Source organism: Bubalus bubalis, chromosome 17 (assembly GCF_019923935.1).
Source record: "Bubalus bubalis isolate 160015118507 breed Murrah chromosome 17, NDDB_SH_1, whole genome shotgun sequence".
In the NCBI taxonomy this organism is placed as follows: Eukaryota; Metazoa; Chordata; class Mammalia; order Artiodactyla; family Bovidae; genus Bubalus; species Bubalus bubalis.
Genome location: NC_059173.1, coordinates 4452915 through 4475222, shown reverse-complemented (window position 1 = coordinate 4475222; position 22308 = coordinate 4452915). Strand labels below are relative to the sequence as shown.

General features: G+C 51.9%; 1 protein-coding gene across 2 annotated transcripts in view; it reads left to right on the top strand.

Moving 5' to 3' along the window:
- ZNRF3 (zinc and ring finger 3) overlaps positions 1-22308 on the top strand; it is a 145366-nt gene that overhangs the window by 111529 nt on the left and 11529 nt on the right. For both annotated transcript variants that reach the window (XM_025267412.3, XM_006080960.4), the window contains exons 3-4: positions 21544-21618; positions 22011-22142. In XM_025267412.3, coding sequence (XP_025123197.3) covers positions 21544-21618; positions 22011-22142 — 207 coding nt within the window. The remainder of the gene's footprint in view (positions 1-21543; positions 21619-22010; positions 22143-22308) is intronic.

The window sequence follows — 22308 nt, the reverse complement described above, 5'->3', positions numbered from 1 at the left end:
TCTTTCCTTAATGGCTAACTGTAGCCTAAGAAACCCAATGTTTAACCAAACCTTGAATGGAGGGACTTCCCTGGTGGTCCAGTGGCTAGGACTCTGCGCTCCCAATGCAGGGGACCTGGGTTTGATCTCTGGTCAGGGGACTAGATACCACGTGCTGCAACTAAGACCCAGCACAACTAAATAAATAAATATTAAAACAAGAGAAAACTTTAATTTAAACTTAGGTTTCAGTGTATTGCTTTGGGTTAATATCCTTCCTTCCAGACTTTTTCTTTCCTTCTCCCAGTGGCTTTAAGAAGGGAGGGAAGGAAGGAAAGGGAAAAAGAAAAAAACATCCCCAAGCTATTGCAATGAAAACCGGCTTGGCTGGTGAAAGCTGTGTCTTCTACTCTGAATTAAATAATGTTGCAAGAGGTCAGCTGGCCATCCCTAGATGATGTCTGTGATCCTGGCAAAAGTCATGGCCACAGTTCACGGCAGAGCTTCCGGTGCACTGACCTCGCGGTCGCCTGAAAATCTAGAGACCAGAGCAACCCTGCATCCCCTCAGCCCGCGATGATAAGTGCATTTGGGAAGGTGATGTGGTGTCTGACCACCCAAGGTAGATGCAAGTGTGGACACAGGCTGTAATGAGCTAGAGAACTTTCTCTTTTAGAAAAAAGGTGAATGAGAAGCAAGGCCAGGGCAAGGGATGGGCGCTCTAGCAAATAAAAGGTTGCACTAGAACCCACTTCCTTTGTTCTACTAAGTAAAGTCTTGCTAACACTGAATAATTATAGTGGGAAGAGTCTGAATGAGGCCATCCTTTCACTTGTTCAATGAAGGTTAATTTAAGGGACTTAAATTCAAGGGTTAATTTAATGCGACTTGAGATGAAGCTTGAATTTAGGGATTTTTGCAAATTACCTGTTAGAGGTGGTAGAAACAGAAGTGTATTTGTTCCTTTTATGCGAGTGACCTCTTAGCATTTAAGTGATTACTGATTAACCAAGGAATTTCAAATAAAACTTTTCATATTCCAATTTAAAGAACTTGACCTGGCTGAAGGCGGCTTATGTTGGGGAGCAGTGGGGGGTGGGATCGGGGCGGGGGAGGGGGGGGGCGCAGGGTGCAGTATCTCAAGCAACGTGACTTCAGCTGGAGAAATGTCCCTCTGGGCAAAGTTCCCCTTGTTCTAAGGAGCATGCCCAGTGGTGCACAAAGCCGCCTCTGCAACCCTTTTTCATCCAAGAGCCTTGAAATGGGAGAGAAATGCTTGCCTAGAGAGGACAGTCTGGTCCCTGTATTCTAGATAAACCAGGAGAGCAGTGCTTTGCCCCACAAATGGTCTTCATCAGCCAGAACACTGGCCCAGGCTCCTTCACGTGGTCATCTCTGGGTTCCCAGCAGCAGAAGAGGGCCAGCCCAATGCACAGGCACTTAGCAAGCCTCCGCAGGCATCTCATGTGCTAACCAACCATTGGCCAAAGCCAGCGATAGGGACCAAGCTCAAGCCCAAGGACTGTAGAATTAAACTCTACCTCCTGATGGCAGGAGCCACAAAGTATTGTGGCCAGATTTTCTTTTCTGTCTTCCTTGACAGGTGTGAATTTCTTGTTAACACTTGACCAGAGGAGCTATTTGATGTTTTGGGTCAACCGTGTAACTCGTAATTGACCCAGGAAGGATGGGAGATCACGGTGGAGCACTTTAAATTCTGACGACTCACCTAACTGTGGAGGAGACTGTTTCGGTTCTGCTCCAGACGAAAGCTAAAGGTGGTACAGGGGAAAGCCAGTGCCACTGGTATTCGTGACAGCAAGCTAAAACGATTCCTAAACACATGGATATACCCAGTTCAAAACTCAAATTCCTTTCTCTCAAAGCAGCATTGTCTGATTCGTAGCAATCAACACTTGCTAGCACCATGACTCATTTGAGACTAGATCCTAGCTGCCATTCCTTGGTGCCTTCAGGGTGCTCACACCATGCCACGCACTCCGCACCCATGAACTGTCTGATCCCCTGAACAACCTTATAGAGTCCTATCGCTGGCTCACTTCTCTCCGAGCGGGAAGCCTGCAAGTCAGATAGAAACAGTGAACTCACGGGCACCTATTTAGGAAGTCAGAGAGTCCAGAATTAAAAAAAATAACAATTTATTTTCGGCTGCGCTTGGGTCTTCGTTGCTCCGAGCAGGTTTTCTCTAGTTGCAGGGGGCTTCGTTGTGGTGCTCGGGCTTCTCACTGCGGGGATTTCACGTTGTGGAGCAGAGGCTCCAGGGCGCAGGCTCAGTAGTTGTGCACGGGCTTTATCTGCCCACAGCACAAGAAATCTTCCCCAATGAGGGATGGAACCTCATGTCCCCTAGCTGGCAAGTGGATTCTTACCCGCCTTATCAATTTTTAAAGAATCGCTCAGGCCACTAGACTCCCAGGACTGTGGGCAGCTGGAGCAAGTGCACAGGGACGCCTGCCACCCCCCATCCCCTCCAGTCCTGATCACCCCCTACACATGGTCATCTCTCCCGCCTACTGACCGGGAGTCCCGGGGGGCTCGGGACTGCCGGTCCAGCTTTCCCATTCATCCAGATTCACCAAGAGTGGATTGGTTTTAGAATGTTGAGGTGTGATGTATCAGAAGGAGGTCTTAATCTTGCTCAGTCTGGATAATTTTAAAACCAGCTTTAGAATTTTCCTATATCAGCTAATGCTAACAGCATTCACATGATGAAAACTATCTGTGTCTTAAAAATTTTGCTTTTAAGCAGTTAAGAGCAATAATGGGGAAAGAATGTTTCTGGATTCTACCCCCCTCCTCCCCACCCCACTTCTAAGTTCTCTATTGATGTATAATAGACAGTACATATTTGAAGTGTACAATTTGATAAGTTTTTACCACCCCCACCCCCCCCCACCCCATACACACACACATCCGTGAAGCTAGGACCAGAGTCAAGATATGGACTTTCTATCGCTCCAAAAAGTTCCCTTTTGCCTCTTTGAAACCCTTCCTTGCCCCCTCTCTCTTGTCCCTTGCCAGTCCCCAGACAACCATTATTGCTTTCTCCTCTGTAGATTAATTTGACTTCATATGAATAAAATCATATAATATGGACTCTTTAATCTGACTTCTTTCACTCAGCATAATTAGCATACTTTGAGATTCATCCATGTTGATTGTATCAGCAGTTTATTCCTTTTAAAATTTTAAAGGAGAAAAGGGAACACTGCTGTTTTTTTTTTCCCTCTGAACTTGGCCCAGGACTATTGAAGTTACCTACCAAATTGTACATTAACCAACTAATGCCAGCAATGAGTTAATCTATAACCTCATCTGTTACCAGTTAACGCGACCCCCCCCAGCCCTAAGCTCCTCCTGACTGTCAGTCAGACCCTGATCCTGGGCACCCTTTCCCTTGGGGGCTCAAACTGAAGTCGGGCTGCAGGGCTTGGGGAACCCAGTACTTGTGAGTCTTGGTCCATCCCTGCCCATGGTCGAATCTGAACGTAGCCCATCTTCATGTTCTCATGACGGGGCTCTGGGCTTTGTGATGGTGTGGCTGTCAGAAGAGCAGGCTCTGGGTGCTCTGAGAGAAGCTTGGACTTCAGTCAGCTCTCTAAGTTTGAGCTATGCAAATGCCCAGTAGAAGCACATTTAGTATATGGGGTGGAAATGAGGGGACCCCTGTGTTGCTTCAAAAGTACTCACTTTAGGATTTTTTTTTTAATAATGAACTCGATTCACTTGAAATTATTTGAATTGACACTTCAAGACTCCATCTCCTTTTACGGCTAACATACACCTGTCTGCTATCGAGTTCATTACAGTTCACCGTCTTCCTTTCACAGATCGGTTTCTTTTTAACAGCTCTTTCCTTAAATGTTTGGTTTCAGACCTCTTAGTGTAGGAATGTTCTAGTAAATGACTGCTTAAGATAATATGCAAAATACTTATGTTCTAAAGCATAGGTATCAGTTAAATATATCTTTCAGCTATTTTTGGAAAACTACCATTGGACGCCCCTGAGTTTTTATTTTCTCCCAAAAGGAAAGCTCAGACATGACACAACATAATGGGCTACAAGAGAAGTGGGGGGCAGGGCCGACAGGATGTGAGTTGAACGCCCTCCCCCGCTGCCAGCGTGCTCTGACCTCGGGAAGTCACCGCATCCTCTGCAAATCTGGGACGTGGGGCTAGGTGCTCTTTAATCCTGTTCCAGGACCGAGAGACACTTAATCGATTCAGATGGACCATAGGCGAGGAGGTCAGCGTTGCCTCAGAGGCTCCCTTTGTCCCTCTGTGTGAGGACTGCGGCGGCTTCTCAGCTGGGCCATGTTGGCGCCCGGGAGAAGCAGGCTCACCTTCTCGTCTGGATCTGGCTCCCTGGTCCTTCCAAACGGCCAGCCTCCCGCGGGGGAACGCAGTTTGACTTGTTTAGCTTCAAAAGGATGCCAGCCAGTCCCCCACTGCCTGCCTGATGGTGGGGTGCCTCCTGAACCAGCCCTGGCATATTCTTCGATCACCTGCTTGTTTTTCAGGGGTGGGGGTGGGTGGGTTACATGGGCTTCCCAGATGGCGCAGTGGCAAAGAAAGCGCCTGCCAGTGTAGGAGACAAAGGTTCCCGGTCACTGGTCGGGAAGATCCCCTGGAGGAGAGCATGGCAACCCGGTCCAGTGTTCCTGCCTGGAGGATCCCATGAGAGGAGCCCATGGGGTCGCAGAGTGGGGCATGACTGAACATCCATCCACCCCACTCGTAGTTTCAGCCCTCTCCGCTTACCTACCACAAGCCAGCCCGCCAAGCCCTCGGATCGGGAAACAAAGCGTAAGCACCTGGATCGTGACCCAGCTCTTTTCCTGTTCTTCTTTTGAGACTTCCCCAACAGGAAAGGCTCTGGGTAATTGATAGAGATTATCCCTGATTCCCTTAATGTAACCTTTTTACTCTTTCCTTTTCCTGGGATTAAGCTGTTCCTTTGCAAGAAGTCCTCTTCTTAATGACACAGTCATCGACCCATTATTGACCAAAGGAAGCGATCCAGCCCAACCCCACCTTTCTGTGGTTCACAGTCCCTTTGGTCTCTTTCATTATAAATGACTTTCAAAGTCATTAACTGTTTTTTTTTTTTTTTTCTTCAATTTTTGGCACAGTGAAAGGCCATCAAACTACACTTTAAAATCAATCTGCCTTCTTGAAGCAATAATTGCCTGTGTATTTGTTGTCGGCTATGAGTGTTCACACCGAAGAGATGTTTTAGTATTTGCTGAGCGAGGGTTCCGAGGCAGTATGCCCTGCACGGGATGATGAGTTGAGGTCTGATGTAAAATGGAGACACGTGGGCCCTGTCAGCAGGCACCTTGGTTCCCCTTATTTCCCCCCTTTCCCGTTTTCCCTTCATTCAAGGGGTATTTCTTGCTGCGCATACAGGGCCCCCAGTGTGACTGCTGCAGCCCCAAGCTAAGAGGGATTAAATCCTTTAGGACGGGGCCTGCCCAGCATATGACTGGGCCATCACGGTAGGCACTCGAGAAATACGTGTTATGTAAATAACTCCTGGGGAAGACTGTCAGAATTACACATTTGCCTGTAAGCACAGAGCAAGCAAACTGAGCCTTGTGTAGGGGTCAGGGCACCCCTCCAAGAAAAAAAATGCAATTTCAGTTAGTGATCCAGAAATGTCCGTAAACCACAGGGGCTCTTGGACGCTGTGTGTTGGAAACTAACCTGTGGGCCTGGCCTGCTACCGAGAGAAAAGGAGAGTTAGTTGGTAAGTATTCGTCAAGCTGGAGAGGCAATGGCAACCCACTCCAGGACTCTTGCCTGGAAAATCCCACGGACAGAGGAGACTGGTAGGCTACAGTCCGTGGGGTCGCAGAGAGTCGGACACGACTGAAGCGACTTAGCAGCAGCAGCAGCAGTAAGCTTCCCTGGTGCTCACTGGGAAAGGCTCCACCTGCCAGTGCAGGAGATGCAGGTTGGATCCCTGGGTCGGGAAGATACCCTGGAGGAGGAAATGGCAACCCACTCCAGTATTCTTGCCTAGGAAATCCCAAGGACAGAGGAGCCTGGCGGGGCTACAGTCCATGGGGTTGTAAAGAGTCAGGCACAACTGAGTGACTGAATAACAGCAACAAAGTAGTAGTCAGTATTCACACGGTGGCTTCGGGGGGACCGTGCTGTGTAATCACCATCGCGTTACAGAGCATCGCCTCTTCCCTTCATAGGACTTGATGGTGTCTGCAAGGTCTTCGGCCTCAGCCTGCACCTCACGTGTCCAGCTCCCAGCCAGCCTTCCCTTCCTCTTCATTTGGTCAGCTTGGCCGCTAAAGCCCTTCCCAGCCACTCGAGCCCACAGCACACACCACCCCCCATCCCAGCTCCTCTTTGGAGCACCTGTTTGGAGCATCCCTCAAGGTGGTGGTCCCACATGGTTGGGCTCTCAATCCACTTGTTTCCCCTGTTGGTCCAGCTCCCTCTCTCTAGTCAGGACACTGCAAGCTCTGCACAGGCGAGTGATCACCCCCGACTGCCTTGCAGCCCAGGCGGTGGGCAGGATGGGGCCGTGGACCCAGGAAGTAACTGCTGCCGCCACCCTGATGCCGGGTAGGGATGCACAGGAACCTCCTTCTCCTCCAGCTCGGGTCTGTTCTCAGCCTGAGGAAGGCCTGCTCAGCTTGTCTCCCTCCCCTTCCATCACCACCACCATTGTGGTGGCTGTTTATTGAGCGCCAGGCCTGGAATGCATTGGGGGGAAAAACAAGTGTACTTTCCACATGGCCTTCAGCTTGCTGGTCTATAGAGATGGGCTTATAAGGCTTGTTCTTTGAATTAGACACTAGCATATGGCCTTTCTGGGCCGAACGAACTCCCATGATGTTTTCTAGCTTGCCCCACTATCTCAGCTGCTCTCGCCAGCGTCCCCTTCCACACCCCCAGTCCCCATCCCCAGAAGGGCTCCCAACGGCACCGCTGTCCTGACTTCCCACAGGGAAGTGGATCTGAGGTGGGCAGGTGGGATTCCAGCTCTGTGACTCGGCTAACTTGGCTCAGGGTGTGCTTGAAGATTTTGTTCAAGAAAGCATGGGTCTTGTGAAGAAAAATGGGACTTTGGAAATGGAATCCTTGAGATTCTCATCTTGAATTTTCATCATCCTATTATCACAGAAGACTCCTCTGAACTCTCATTCTGTTGCCCTGTCCAGTCAAGGTATGCAGGCCCCTGGGCCCCGGGAGATCCTCTGCGGTGAACCGTAAAGTTGCCCCTTACGGGGTAGGTGGTTGCTCTGTGCCCACAGTCCCTCCCCCGTCCCTGCATGAGGGCCTTGGCACATTTGCTGCCTGCGGGGTCCCAGGTACCCTGCCGGAGGATGCCTGGGATAGTGACGGCGCCCCAGACCTTTGACCTTTGACTCTGAGCCTCCTGCTTGGTGGGGGAGTGGGGCACATACCATTTCCTCAGCCAGACATTGAAAGAAGCGCAATTATTGCCTTGAAGCACATTTTTCTGAGCGCTTTCCTTAGGTCTGAGTTACAGTAGCCTAAGTGGGCTTCTAGAAACCAAACAGCCTGACTGAGAAAGGAATCAGGCTGTCCTGGGACCGGGGCTGGGGTTGGGGGGTTGGCTGTGGACAAGGGGGATGGGTAAGCTAGGGCTGAGAAGCACATTCCCACCGCCCCATCCTCTGGCCTCCTCAGGGTCTTAGTCTGGCAGTCCAGCTCTCAGCTGTGCCCAAGGATCAATCCAGGGAGCTTTCAGCCCTATAGAGGTGGGGTCTACCTCCTGCCCTGGGCCCCCGGTCTCCAGGGAGGGCCTGCCCCCACCCTGTGTTTTTAAGAGGCTCCCAGAACATTCAGATGTGTTACTGACCACCTTCTCCTGGTTCTGTGCCTAAACCGTGAGGTTCCTGTGTGTCCATGGTGTGCAGCACAGTCACGCTGACTTCCAGAACCTTCCACAGGTACAGTCCCTGTGAGTCCAGCAGAGTGCCTGCTGCTCTGTGTGGGAACTGGACCTGCAGGAGGGACCTGGAGAGCAGAGGAAGCCTGCACACAGGCGGTCATGGGGAGGGCCAGGGACCCCAAGGAGACACTCCTCGCATACCTACTGCATCGAGATGGAGAGGGCGCTGAAGGGCTTACCGCACACCAGGCGCGTTCTCGTCTTGTCTGTTAGCATCATCCCTGTCGTGCGGGTGCTCACGGTCAGAGCTGGGGAGGTGAGCCGGGTTTTTTTTTTCTTTAAACACCAGCAGTGCTAAAAAGAACCTGGGTCAGCCACCCATTCCCAAGTCACCTTCTAGCTACTGTTCTTCCTCAGGGCCACCGTGGTTGGGGGGTGTCATCAAACCCCTCCCCGAGCTGAGGGGCACCTGGCAACTCTGCCCAAGGTGGGCTGGGGGAGAGGTGTGGTTCTGTTGCTGCTATAAATGACTTTGGTGTAAGGTTAAGAGACGATGAAACAATATCACTCAAGTCCTAATACAAGTAGTCACAGGTACAAGGAATCACGACAGTAGGGTACACAGGGGAGGACCTATGTGAAACAAGCTCGGCAGATGCTTAAGAACCACACAGTGAGGCTGTACCATCCGTGAGCCTGCACTTCCTAAAGAGCAGTGGACCTGCCTCCCGAACGAACGGCTTCTGACTGAGACAGTCATGAGCTCTCAAGGCAGCTAACCTGTACATAAGCAGGACGTTCCACCCTACCACCCCACTTCATGTCAACTGTGTGAGCTGCACGGCATTTGTAAAGGGAGTTGTAAAGAGGGGGGAGTCTAGCTGGGTTAGGATAAGAGATACCTGGAACTTCACTGTGGGGTTGGGAAACAGAATACTTACATCAGGTGTTAGTAGGTGGGGCTTCCCCAAGGCTCATGCCTACCAAGACAGGAGACACAAGAGATGCAGGTTTGATCCCTGGGTTGGGAAGATCCCCTGGAGGAGGCAATGGCAACCCACTCCACTATTCTTGCCTGGGAAATTCCATGGACAGAGGAGCCTGGCAGGGTACAATCCGTGGGTTTGCAAAGAGTCAGACACAACTGAGTGCACACACACATAAACTATTAGTGGGCTACCATTCATGTCTGTATGCATCTCCATCAGGCTTGATTTTTGGAAACCCCTAGGATACCATGCAGAGAAGGCAATGGTACCCCACTCCAGTACTCTCGCCTGGAAAATCCCATGGACAGAGGAGCCTGGTGGGCTGCAGTCCATGGGGTTGCGAAGAGTCTGATACGACTGAGCAACTTCACTTTCACTTTTCACTTTCATGCATTGGAGAAGGAAATGGCAACCCACTCCATTGTTCTTGCCTGGAGAATCCCAGGGACGGGAGAGCCTGGTGGGCTGCCGTCCACTGGGTCGCACAGAGTCGGACACGACTGAAGCGACTTAGCAGCAGCAGCAGCAGGATACCATGAGTATTTCTCTAGCCTCGGATTATGGAGAGAGGCTGATGTCACATTTTCAGCTCCCCACGATACCATGGCTGTATCATGTAACCACTGGCTGTCCAGCTCTAAACCAGGAACTAGCCCCACCTCACCTGCAGACGTGCTGTGCAGGTTCAGGGCTGTCTGAAAGCACTCATTGCCTCACCCTTACATAACAGGTTACTTTCCTTCTCTAGGTCTGATGCTCTGGGGCAGTCATGTCCCAAGACCAGGTGGGGGAGGCCCAGTTTCTACAGCTTCTGGCCACTCGAAGACAATCCAAGAGGAAGCCCCCTTCTAAATTGTTTCTGGGATCCCAGATCTCCCCCAAGATGGCCCTGTGCTGGCTTCCAGGACCTTGCAGTTCTCTCCTCCAGGACCTTCCTTCTAGGGCAGGGTACCCTGGCAGCACAGCCCTCTTCCCAAGGAGGGTGGGTGGACTTTGGCCTCGAGGCTGGGGTGACCCCTCGCATGTGCACAAGCTCGCCCCACCCCACCCCCGCCCCAAATGCAGGGTGGGCCTGGGGGTCAGCTTTCTCCATACCGAAACATTCCGACAATGAACTCCAAGGAGTTGGAGAAATTTCAGTTAGAACCTGGCCTTTCAAGTCTCTATGAAGGTGTATATGTTAAGATACGTATGCGTGTGTGCATCCAACTCTATGCATGGACTGTAGCCCACCAGGCTCCTCTGTCCATGGAATTCTCCAGACAAGAATACTGGAGTGGGTTGCCACTTACTCCTCCAAGGGGTCTTCCGCCCAGGGATCGAACCAAGTCTCCTGCATTGGCAGGCAGATTTCTTTACCACTGAGCCACCTGGGAAGCCCTCAAGATAGATGGTAGCATTTATTTTATTTAAAGGTTTGTTAGTTTCCCCCCAAGCCCCACAGATGGGAAGAGCAAGCCTGCCTGGGGCATGCAGAAATTCTTTCATCCAGATTCCCTTCCTCTTAATAAAAATAAGAAAACATATAATCAGACTATCCTAGGGTTTTTTTGTTTTTGTTTTCATTTTGCCACCTGATTCAGGAATTCCTCTGCCTCATCAGCAGTTTTGCCTGGGATGCTAGTTACCTAGCTTCTGGACCTATCTGAGTTCAGTTGAACTAGGAGAGGCCTCGGAATGTGCCTCTGACAGGTACCCCAGAGGCTTCGTGCAGCTCCTGACTCAGTGGTACCTCGGCCTTGTCTGAATTTTAAAACTGACTGAGAAACTCAGAAAAATCCTGCAGGGGGAGGCTCCCTTCTGAACAGATGAAATAGGCATCTCCAGGGCAGGGCCCCAGGCCTGCAGGCTGCCCTGCACCCCACGACTTGCCAAGGTTGAGAAGCAAGTCTGCCAGGCTTGATGGTTCTCTCTGCGAGGAGCCCGGCCTTTGCTCTCCTAGTGGAAGGGAGCCTGTCGGGTCTTCAGTCTCTGCAGGCACTGTTGTTGTTAAGCCCCATCCCGCCACCTAATTAACACTTGTTTATATTAAACAAGCGTTAGCTGCCGAATGCAGAGAAGGGGGTGGTCCTTTTTGAAGTTTCTAGTTGCTGACTTTATAAGATCTGGCCTCAAGTGGGGCTTCTGGAAACTCATCAACCCGACATAGCAGCTAACAAGTCCTTCGAGAAGTTTCTGTCGCAGGCACGGCCATCTCCCGAGGAACAACCCAACCTGCGGAGGTTCCCCCCCCTCCACCCCACCTCCACCCCACCCAGCAACACCTCTTGACCCGGCTGCGCGGTGGCGCAGGAGGGCGTGGACAGCTTCCCGGGTTTGGGTGCTCCTCGTCAAGGTGTTAAAGAGGATCGTTGTGTTTCTTGGAACTGGTCTAAATGTCTCTGTTTAAGATCTAGGGAAACGCATTTCCGTTCGTTTTCTGCTCGTGAAGGGTACCAACCTGGTGATGGCGCCGTCACACGGCCGCGGCCCCCAGCTTCTCCTGCCGGTTCCTTTAATTAGGAGAAATTAAGTTGGGCTGCTACATATTTTGAGAATAAATAACACTATTTAAACGCAGGCAGCCTTAACCACTAACTTAACCGCTGAGTTCTCGCTGCTACATGTCTCCTAAGTAGATCGGCATAATCTTCACTAGGACTTAAAATGCATCACCTTCGTTCCGGAGCTCGGAACCCGCAGCCGACGCGAGCCCCGGGAGGGCTTAATGACTTTAATTATGGCGAGAAATACCTTCTCCGGGCGGGAGGGGCGCGGCCGGCGGGGTGGGGTCAGAGGAGGCCGGATGGGAGCCCGGCTCCCCCCCCAACCCCCGCCCCCCCGAAGACGGCCCCGCGGCGTGGGGGGAGGGCCTCGGAGTTCTGAGCGGTGTTTGTGGCTTCGGCGCTTTGATCTCCGGCCAGGGAAACCTGGAAGGTCAGGCCGGGCTGCAGCCAAGCCCCGGAGCCAGGAGCCGGTGGAGCGGGCCGGGCCGAGCCACCCACCCGCCTCCCCCATCCGCCTCCTCCCGCCCCCGGAAGGTGAGCCCGCCTGGCCGCCCGACACCCCCACTTCCCTACACCCACCCCCTCACTGGGTTGGAGCTGTTTTGCGTTGGTCTCCCTTTAGGCAGTGGATTAGGGTCTCCAAGTCGTGGCAGTAAACCAGACACATGCCCTGCAAATTTTGTTTAGTAACTACCCTATCTGTCCTACATACTGGAAACGAAACCAGGGTATTTTCCTAAGCTCTGTGCCCCTCCCCACCTCCTTTCCCTCCTAACCCTCCCCTGCAGAACCCCACCCCCACCCCATCCCCCCCCCACTCCCCGCCCCCGCCCCGCAGAGCGGCAGGTGGTTCCCTGCCGGGTTAGAGTGTTAGGGTCTTTTTTTTTTTTTTTTTTTTTTTTCTGGCCACTTCTTCTGACGCCCGCCCCCTTCTTGGCACCAGGCTTTTCTCACCGGTTACCCATGGGCGCCGGTGTGTGACCTCATTTCCTATGGAATGAAAGGTTTCTGTAGGAAAACAGGGCACTTGGTGAGACGGGCCTTGCAAGCCCCCTCGGCTGGCAGAGTGTCCCCTGTCGTGCGGTGACTCATGCTTCAGGGCGCAGCGGCGGACCAGAAAGCCCAAGAGCCCCGTGCCTGGGTGGTCACTCAGCCGAGAACACAGGGAAGGAGGAGGAAAGGAAAAAGTGAGGAGGGCAGCTTTAGAATCCACTTAGCGGTGTCCAGAGGGAGGGGCACACAGGGACCTGAGGAGCTCTGGCTTGTTTGTGCTGGGGTGGGACCAGCCAAGAGAGACTGGTGAGCATCAGGCAGGGTGTCTCCGCATCTGGCTGGTGGTCTCTGTGTGTGGACAGGCCCCTGCCCCAGTGGCAGCCTGAGCAGGGCTTGTTAGGGGGCCCTGCGTTCCTGGCAGGGACCGTGCCTGGAGGTTCAGGCCTCAGGTGGATGAGCCTTGCAAGCCTGCACTTTGGTCTCGCGTGGCTCTGCCCAAGGGCATGTTTGAGTCTGGGGGTTTGGAATCTGCCGCCAGTTCTGGGATCTTGACAGCAGGGTGGGTGGGCAGCCAGCCCAGTGTCCACACGCTGCCCCTCTGTGTCATGCAGGCCAGTTTCTCCCATCAGTCTTCGAGGAGGAAGGAAAGCCAGGTTTTCCTAAGCGAGAGAGGACAGTGAAAATGCACATCTCCTGCCGTCTGTGCCCGTGCATATACCTGGAGGTGGTGGTTTGCTCAGCTGTCCTCTGCTGAGAGTTGTCAGGGAGGCTTTCGTTCCTCCCAGGAGTAGAAGGGGCACATGCAACGAGTGCCCTGACATCAGAGACCTGCTCACAAGAGGCCTGAGACCCCATAAAGATCCCCAGCGAGGCAGAGCCACTCTCAGGGACTGGGGTGGAGGTTCCCCAGAGAGAATAATTCCTGAGTTAGAACCAACCACCAATAGAAGGCCCATACGCAAGCACTGCAGCAGAAGACCCGGCCACAGCTCATAAGAAACCAAATCGCCAACATCTGCCCAGAGGAGGATCCTGACTTCCGAGAAGATCTGGTAGAGAATGAACCTTCGGCCACTCGGAAAGAGTCAGAGGAAATAGGAGACCAGGTGGCCTGGAGCGAGCCGCAGCCCGTACTTGGAACAGCAGGGCTCAGCGTGTTTGATGCTAACCCCCGGGGCGAAAGCTCATCCTTTTTAGGTCAATCAACAGACATTTCTAGGCCATTTTACCCTTGCCAGGCTCTTTGCTGGATTCTGGGAATGGAGCAGGAAAGAAGTCTGAGGCCTTGGCTGCCCTCTAGTGAGGGAGGCACTTTAAGTAAACAGTGACAGTGTGATGTCACAAGAGCTGTTCCAGTGGGACCGGGCGGGCCAGGGTACGAGAGGAGCACCTGCGGCTGTGAGAGCTGGAGGAGGCCCGGCTGGCTATGGGCAAGGGTAGGCAAGGAGCTGTAGAAGCCCCGCCTCCTCAGGCTCCGGGGCTGGTGGGTTGAGTTCGCGGAAAGCCGGCAGAGTCACATCCTATTCTGATTTTTTGGAGGATAGCCGATTAACAGTGTCGTGCTGCTTCCAGGTGGGCGGCAGAGGAGCTCAGCCGAACATGCACGCGTATCCATTCTCCCCAAACCCCCTTCCCAGCCAGACTGCTGCGTGACGTTGAACAGAGTTCCCTGGGTGTACTGTAGGACCTTGGTGGTTACCCATTTTAAACAGAGCTCACGTCTTACTCTAAGAGCATCACAGAGTCATTCAGGAGACTGGGGCAGGGCAGGTCTGCGATTCAGAGAATGCCCTCTTGTGCTGCATGGAGACCCTGTGGGGGGTGGGGGGCGGTGGGGGAAGGTGGGGTGGGCTACGGAGCCCCCAGGGGGGTGGTGGTTGTGACTCACGTGAGAACTCTAGTGTCCGGTACGGGATGGCAGTAATGGGGCTGGGAAAACAATGAATGGATGTGGAAGATGGAATCAGCAAAACTTGGTGAGCGGCTGAGCATCGGGGTGAGGGCAAAGGGGTGTGGTTCAGCCTGGCCCCTGGACGGCGCTCGTGGGGCACCTTTCTCCAGAGAGAGCCCTGGCCATAGGAAGGCCAGGACCACGTGAAGGGTAGGCGCATGCACCTCTATTAGCCTGAGCTGGAACAGTGAGCTCTGCCCCAGGAACAGCTGCAGAAGGAACCCGGGGACCCGCTGAAGCAGGAAGCTGCTGCCAGGTCGTGGGCACTAAGCCCTGGGCCTCTGGTGCCATCTTGGATTCCCCACGACCGTGGTTTCTGCCACTGTGGGTCATACTGCTGTGTATGCTGGAGGAGGGCTGTACGTGAACACTCGAGTAAGAAAGGGGGAGACCTCAGTGCCCTTACCCTGCTGCTTGCCAACCGAGATCTCTTCCCCCTCCCAGGACAACAGCAGGTGTGTGGAGACAGACGCCTCTAGAAGGTCCTGGCTTGGATCCTTCCTGGGGTGCCTGGCACACATTTGGCCTTCTTAAGTAGTTGTCACATTGCACTGTATACAGCTGACCCTCGAGCAACACAGGTGTGAAACATGGGTCCACTTAGACATGGGTGTTTTCAGTGCTCAATACTACAATGCTGCATAACCCAGGGGCTTGAATCTGCGAACACAGAACCATGGACATGGAGGAACCTTGGAGATTGAGGAGCCAAGTATACAGAGGGTGACTTGAAGTTCCATGGCGATTTCCCTTCGGTTGTGCAGAGGGTCAGCGCCCTAACCCCCACATTATTTGGGGGTCAACTGTTAATTGAGTGTTTTCACACCAGGGACCACCTCCTTTAGACATTGTCTTCCAGGTCAAAATGTAGATTCTGGCCCATCCCTCCCCCTCCGACCATGCGTTAAGAGCCAGGGAGTAGTTAGGCAGTGAGGCTCCTGTCACCTGAGCCAGCCGTTTGCACAGAGCCTTGGGTCCCAAAGCTTCTCCTGTGGAAGGAAAGGTATGGGCAGAAGTTGCTGCAGAAAGGGTCCTGTGTCGAAAACTCTAGGGCTGCCAGGTAGCTGAGAGCCTTAGCACATGCGATATTTCTCAAAGGACGCTGACCAGGACAGTGTCTCATCCCCTGAGACCTACTATAGGAACGTGGGATCGGTGGCTCCAGGCGGGTCATTTCTAACTCATTGGCCCTCGGAACAGAACACTCAGACCTTTCGTTACAACTCCCCCAAGGCTCTTCAGCGAGGCCCGCCCCAACACTGCTGGTGAAACGGACGCTCCGTGAGGACGGGGCAGCCACCGTCCTGCTCACCGTGTTCATCCTCCCGGCCTAGCACCCACAGTAACTGGTTAATTACTACCATCGAACGAATAAAGTCATAAATGGCACCACAAAGAGAATTAAACTCTGCCGCTGCCTACTATGTGAATTTGTCGAGTATGGGCTGCGCCCGCCCAGGGCAGTCTGCTCTATTAGGCTTTTCCGGGCACCGACACGGGTCAGATGTACGTCCTGGCTCCACAGACCCCAGGGCAGGTGAGCCTAGCAGCCAGCCAAGACAATTACATGTGAGATGTTAGCGCAGTCTGACTCCGCAGGACCACGTGTAGTGATGTAAGGAGTGGATACCACCAGAATGTGAGTACAAGACTGTACATAGAGCACTGATCCTGATGGAGAAAAGGCAGAGAGCCCCTAAATGCCTGTCAGAGAGGCAGTCCACCGTGTGATGGAAGACTATATGTAGCTGGTAAGAAGAAAAACGCTTTTCTGCATCACTGCATATAAGGTTGTTGAGTAAATTGTTGAGATAAGGGGGAAAACAGTTGAGAACAGATTCTAAAACATATACATCCAATTTATTTTTAAGTGTATTTTCATATGTGAGTGTGTATATACATACGCATTTTATGCCTGCTGATACATGAATTTTAAAAAAACATACATGGAAGGATATAAACCACACTTGTTATGTTATAAAGCTGGGATTTGAGGAGGCACTAAGTCGGTTATTTTTTGCTTTCAACTTCTGAGTTATGTTTGAATTTTCATGTCAAGCATGTCACTTTTATTAATTGCAAAAATACTAAAGATGGTCACCTTTGCAGGGGAAAATGCATCATAGAAAGTGATAAGTGGCAGAGGAGAAATCTTTATAGATTAGAACCAGGAGTAAGAGCTCAGGGGTAAGAGCTGCTTCTGACTAAAGAGAAGCATTTACCAGTCTTACGTGGGAGGCTTTGCACATGAACTTGACCTTGAACATCAATAGGCTAGGTAAGATTATAGTTCACTCTGGAGGTCTTTACACGTGTGAAGTATCTCCTGGAGGGTTACTCTCAGACTGCCAGCCTCCTTCCTAGCCAGCTCCCCAATGTGCGACTTTATCCAGAAGTTAAATCTGTTGACCCAAATTTGTCTTTTATTGTCCTTGTCATCCTATCTTGTCCTTGATGCAGATAAATTAAGAGTTGAGTGGGTTTATAAAGAGGAGCATTAAAATCTTATGTGGATTGTATAAAGATTCTTAATAATCTTCATTTTCTTTGGCCCTGGGCCTCCATCCTAGGAGAATTGGAAGTGTAAGCCAAGATTCATTCAACATGGCATTAACTGTAAGAATAAAAAAACTGAAATAGCCCAAATATCAAAAAGATATGAGTGAGCGGGGTATCTGAAGGGATCTATCACAGCCTTAAAGATATTAACAAAAAATTTTAAATGACTTGTTGGAAGATTATGATAAGTGCAAAAAAAAAAAAAAACCAAACCCAGAACACAGACTTATATTCAATAGAGGCAAATAAAGAAAAAGTCTGCTTGAAGCCCCCATATATCAGAACTTCCTGTAAGAGGTTGAAGATACAAGTCTTTGTATCAGTGCTAACAGTCCAGCTTCCTGGCTTATGCTCTGGTCAGGCGTGAGGGCCAAAGGAGAGATCGTGGGCCATCTTTTGGGTTATTTCCGATTCAGGTTGTATTCCACCGAAAGTTTTCCTACAATAACGTTTAAGCACTGGGGATGCCACATCCAGATCTTGATGAAGAAACAGGGAAGCGGTCTGTTCCCAGGGGCTCTGCAGGGGAGCTACGGGGTGGGAGTCTGTGTGCGCGCTCAGTCATGTCTAACTCTTCTACCCCATGGACTGTAGCCCACCAGGCTCCTCTGTCCATGGGATGGTCCCAGGCAAGAACACAGGAGTGGGTTGCCCTGCCCTCCTCCAGGGGATCGTCCTGATCCAGGGATCAAATACACATCTCCGGTGGCTCCTGCATTGGCAGGCGGATTCTTTACCACTGAGCCACCTGGGAAGCCCCTATGTGGTGTAGGACCAGGCCCCAAACCCAGTCTGGGTGTAACTGCACACTCTGGGTCAGTGCCAGGTCCATCCCTGGTTGGAATTCCTGAATTTAATCGAAACCCAAGCAGACTCTAGGCTGTGGGTCTCTTCGCCCATAAGGTGGCAGTGGGACTATTAGCAGAATGCACAGTATGCATCCGGAAATTCAAGACTCAAACACATCGATAGAAGCACTTCCTTGGGGGAAGACGACAGTCCACGTTCAGGGAGCAGGAACCCTGGAGCACAGTCCCAGGCAAACTTGCTCTCATTCAGAATAAGTGTTTACTGAAGAACCACAGGGGTCTTGCATTGCAGTAAGTGCCAGTCACGTACGATCCTGTCTTCTAGAGCTTGACGTTTTGTACTCTGCAAGACGTAAGTCTGCAGATGTTGGCGCTTTTGTGACATGTCTCAGTGGCTGTGGACGTTGTCGCCTCGGGTCTAGCAGGCCTGGAAAGGTAAATAAGGAACCGTGACAGCCTTTTAGTCCACATCCTGCTATGGGGCTTGTGGTCACCTGCTGGCTGGGGCCGACCTGTGCCGGCCTGGTGGAAGCAGCCGCAGTGATGGAGGGTGGGAACATGCCCGTGTGAGTGGGGCGCGGGGAAGGGTGGGCAGAGGCCTTCGGCTGCTTCTGGGAGGCCTGGCCTGGTCCTCCCACCTGCTTTCTGCTGCCCACGCCCTTCTCAAGCTCTTCTTCTTAATCTAGTCTGTGCACAGATCAGGGGTAACTGCCCTCTCCAGCTAAGCTCAGCTACAATGACTGTCTAGCAGCATCCACCAGAAGGCATCTTCCCTAGACATCCATTGAAACAGCCTCGTTTTGAGAAATTTGGACATTTGGGTGTGTGACTTTATAAAGATGAGGCTTTGAAATAACTCTCCGGCCCAAGTTTGACTACAGAAGAGGTGAAAAATCTAACACATGAACACGCGTTCAAGGACACCACATCCATTTTCAAACTGAAAATGTGGGGGTGAGGGGGAACTGTGTGACCAAATACGTTTTTTCATTTGCTTTGGGAATAGTATGATCAATGTGTCATTTTCAAAGTGTAGATCATTCATGGCCTATTTTTAAACCCAGGCTTTTCAGGTGGCTCAGTGGTAAAGAATTGGCCTGCAAAGCAGGAGAAACATGTTCAATCCCTGGGGGAGGAAATGGCAACCCACTCCAGTACTGTTGCCTGGGGAATCCCATGGACAGAGGAGCCTGGTGGGCTACAGTCCATGGGGTCACAAAGAGTCAGACCCAACAACAACAACATTCTTAATCCCAAGCCTGCTCCTGACAAGTGAGTTCTGAACGTAATCCTGACCCGCCTCGTGTCCAGTCCTGTGTGCGGGAAATACAGCCTTACTTCAACAGCAGCTTACATCAAACCTAATTTTTAAAGTAAGCCACTGTGAGAATGATTGTCTTCTCAAACAAAATATCGGTGCCCTGGACCCGGTGTATTAACCTGGTTGTGTCTGCAGTTGAGCTATAAACAGGATTTAAGCTCCATGTTCTTGACCTGCTGTTTTCATGAGAGAAACCAGGAGACTGGTCTGCCTTCCACTGAGGCTCCCAAGCAAGACAAAGCTGCATGCCCAGTCCCCTCCAGTGCTGCCTGATGTGCAGGGACTGAAAGCCAGTAAAGGAACGAGAGATCCTGTTTATTTCCTCACTGGCAGCCAGGTTATGAACAAGGCCTGGAGGATCTTCCTTGTTAAAGAATCTGCCTGCCATGCAGGAGACCTGGGTTCGATCCCTGGGTCAGGAAGACCCCCCGGAGAAGGGCATGGCAACCCACTCCAGTATTCTTGCCTGGAGAATTCCATGGACAGAGGAGCCTGGGGAGCTACAGTCCATGGGTTCGCAAAGAGGTGGACACAATTGAGTGACTCACACACCCCCTGAGCAGAAGACTGGCACCCATTTACTGGGGCCCCTGAGGACCTGCTGACCTCAGGCAAAGGGGTCTGTGCCCCTAAACAGCTTTCTGGAGGAAAGTGACACCATCTGGCTCCAAACTTTCTCACAGGGACATCACATCCTCTCTTGCTGGAGGCAGTGACAGCCATCGCAGCTCTTTCTGCAGCACTCTGGACAGCCCGTTGCCTCTACAAGTGGCCGAGACTAGTCCTCATGACACAGGCTCTGTCCCCCTTTTACTGGTGGGGAACCTGAGGCTGGGGACTGAAAGAGACTTAGTGACCCACCCCGCATCGGCAGCTTGTCTGGAAGAGCCAGGGACAGCACCCAGGAGCTCCTCCTGATTGGGGCGCACCCAGCGGGGAACCAGGGTGGGACCGGCAAGCGGCAGAGCAGACCAAGTACAGCGAATCTCAGTCCAACGGGAAGGGGTCCTCAGCAGAACAAGGACAGCACTCAGGTGCCTGAGCTTGTTAAATTGCGGAGGGCTTCGCTGTATCCCGCAGAGTTCACTGTCCTGCTTGTACCAAGTACAGGGAGCAGGCTTATTGTAGCAGCTGTGGGGCAAGACTGCCCTCTGGTGGGCTGATGGAGCATTGCCCTAGCCACATTGCAGTCTAAGGCTCAGTGTTGCTTTCCCATGCTGTATCCATGTAGTGGTTATTTCTATGGAAGGAATTTAGCTTTCGTTCTTTCTCAAGCAGTCTGGCCCATAGAGGCTTTCTTGACCTCTGAGTACTGGCCATCGTTTGTCCATCTTACAGAAGGCTGGGTTTTCATTTTGGTCCCCTCCCCCACCCCTCACCTTTAGAGGAGTCTTGCTTTCCAAACAAGATTCAGGTTCTTAAAAGCAAGGATTGTGTCTGATTCTTCCTCAGCTTTACCCTGTTGTTCTCTTAGCTGGACATGAAACTAGAAGGTTCACCAGGATGGAAGGGAATCCTTTCCACCCCCCAAAAAGAATTCCACCACTTCTCATTTGTTCCTAAAACATTTCATCTCTGATCAGTAGTTCCCCAAATGGTTGAATCCTCAGAAAACTTTCGGAACTCAGTTTCCTGGGCCTCACTCCAGCCCTGCTGAATCAGGCTCTGTGGTCTGAGCCAGGAAATCTGCTTTACAAACTTCCCCAAGTGGTTTTTGATGTGTGGCCAGGTTTGGCAGCCAACAGCTCCAAATCCCCATTTACAATTATTTCTCCTAGCCTTTCCCCCCACCCGACAGCATCTCCAAAGGTCTTCAGCTCATGTCCGTTATTAAAACGGACCATTTTGAGATTCCTTTGGACATAGTCACAGGCTCTTCTAACTGCAGGGCTGGACGACATGGGGAGAAGGGCACCACAAGAGAAGGACCAAAGGCATGTGCTTTTATTGCCAGTGGCCCTGCGTTCATAGCAGAAATTACTGAAACCAATACCTTTATGCTGACGGGGCAGGTTGTCAGTTTGTAGTCTGATGTTAAGGCTTAGGCTGAAGAGGGAGACAGAGGTTAATTGAGTACCTAGTTATTTATTTTCACCATTTCTATCTCATCTAGTTCTCAGGTTCAACTGAACAAGGCACTGTTGCCTACCCATGTCCACCCCCATCCCACTCCCCACCCCCTCCTTTAAAAAAAGAAAAAAACAGGCAAGTTGAGGCTTGGGCTTCCCTGATAGCTCAGTTGGTAAAGAATCCGCTGCAAGGCAGGAGACCCCAGTTTGATTCCTGGGTCGGGAAGATCCACTGGGGAAGGAAAGGGAAAGGCTACCCACTCCAGTATTCTGGCCTGGAGAATTCCATGGACTGTGTAGCCCATGGGGTCGCCAAGAGTGGCACGCGACTGAGCGACTTTCGCTTAAGTTGAGGCTTAGGAAAGTTAGTAACTCTCCCAGTCACATAAGTTTGTGACCATCAGATTCTGCATTCGAATACAGGTCAAATTTCCAAGGCCAGCTTTGTGGGAACGTCCCTACATGCTCTTTCTCACTCTCCCAGGCCAAGCGAGCCGTGCAGCGGGGAGCCACCGCAGTCATCTTCGATGTGTCCGAAAACCCAGAAGCTATTGACCAGGTAAGCTCCTGGGGCCAGGCCAAGGCTGCAGGGCCCCCGAGAGAAGCACCTCCCTTCCTTAGCCTGGCTTCTCACAGTCATATCAGCTGGGTCTTCGGGGCCCTTGCACTTGTCTGCCCTCATTAGTGACCCATGTTTGCGCGTTGTCCTCCAAAGCGAGTGTGTCAAGAGGGGTTAAGAGCCAGGGGGCTGGGAGGCATTGTCAAATACCCCTCATCCTAAAACGGGGGGCATCCTCAGCTTCATCTGCCTGGGAGCCCCCAGCCTATGATGCTGGTGTTTGGGGATTTTCGAAAGGGAATTTCATGTTCTTTTCCTCCAGCTTTTCTTTCTCTCTCCGGCTTCTTGAAAGTAATTACGTCTTCTAAGCAGCACCTTCTCTCCTTGCTTAGCTGAACCAGGGCTCAGAAGACCCGCTCAAGAGGCCGGTGGTGTACGTGAAGGGCGCAGACGCCATCAAGCTGATGAACATCGTCAACAAGCAGAAAGTGGCGCGCGCGCGAATCCAACACCGCCCCCCTCGAGTGAGCCTCCGCCACCTGCCCCCCTCGCCACCTGCCCCTTCCGGCTTCGGCCTTTTTTTTTGCTTCCGGCTTTTTCCCCATCTAAAACGCTGACGCGCCCCAGGGACCTGCAGGTTTGTAGCAGATGTAAGCCCGGAGGCCAGGGAGAGATTACCAGTTCTACTTG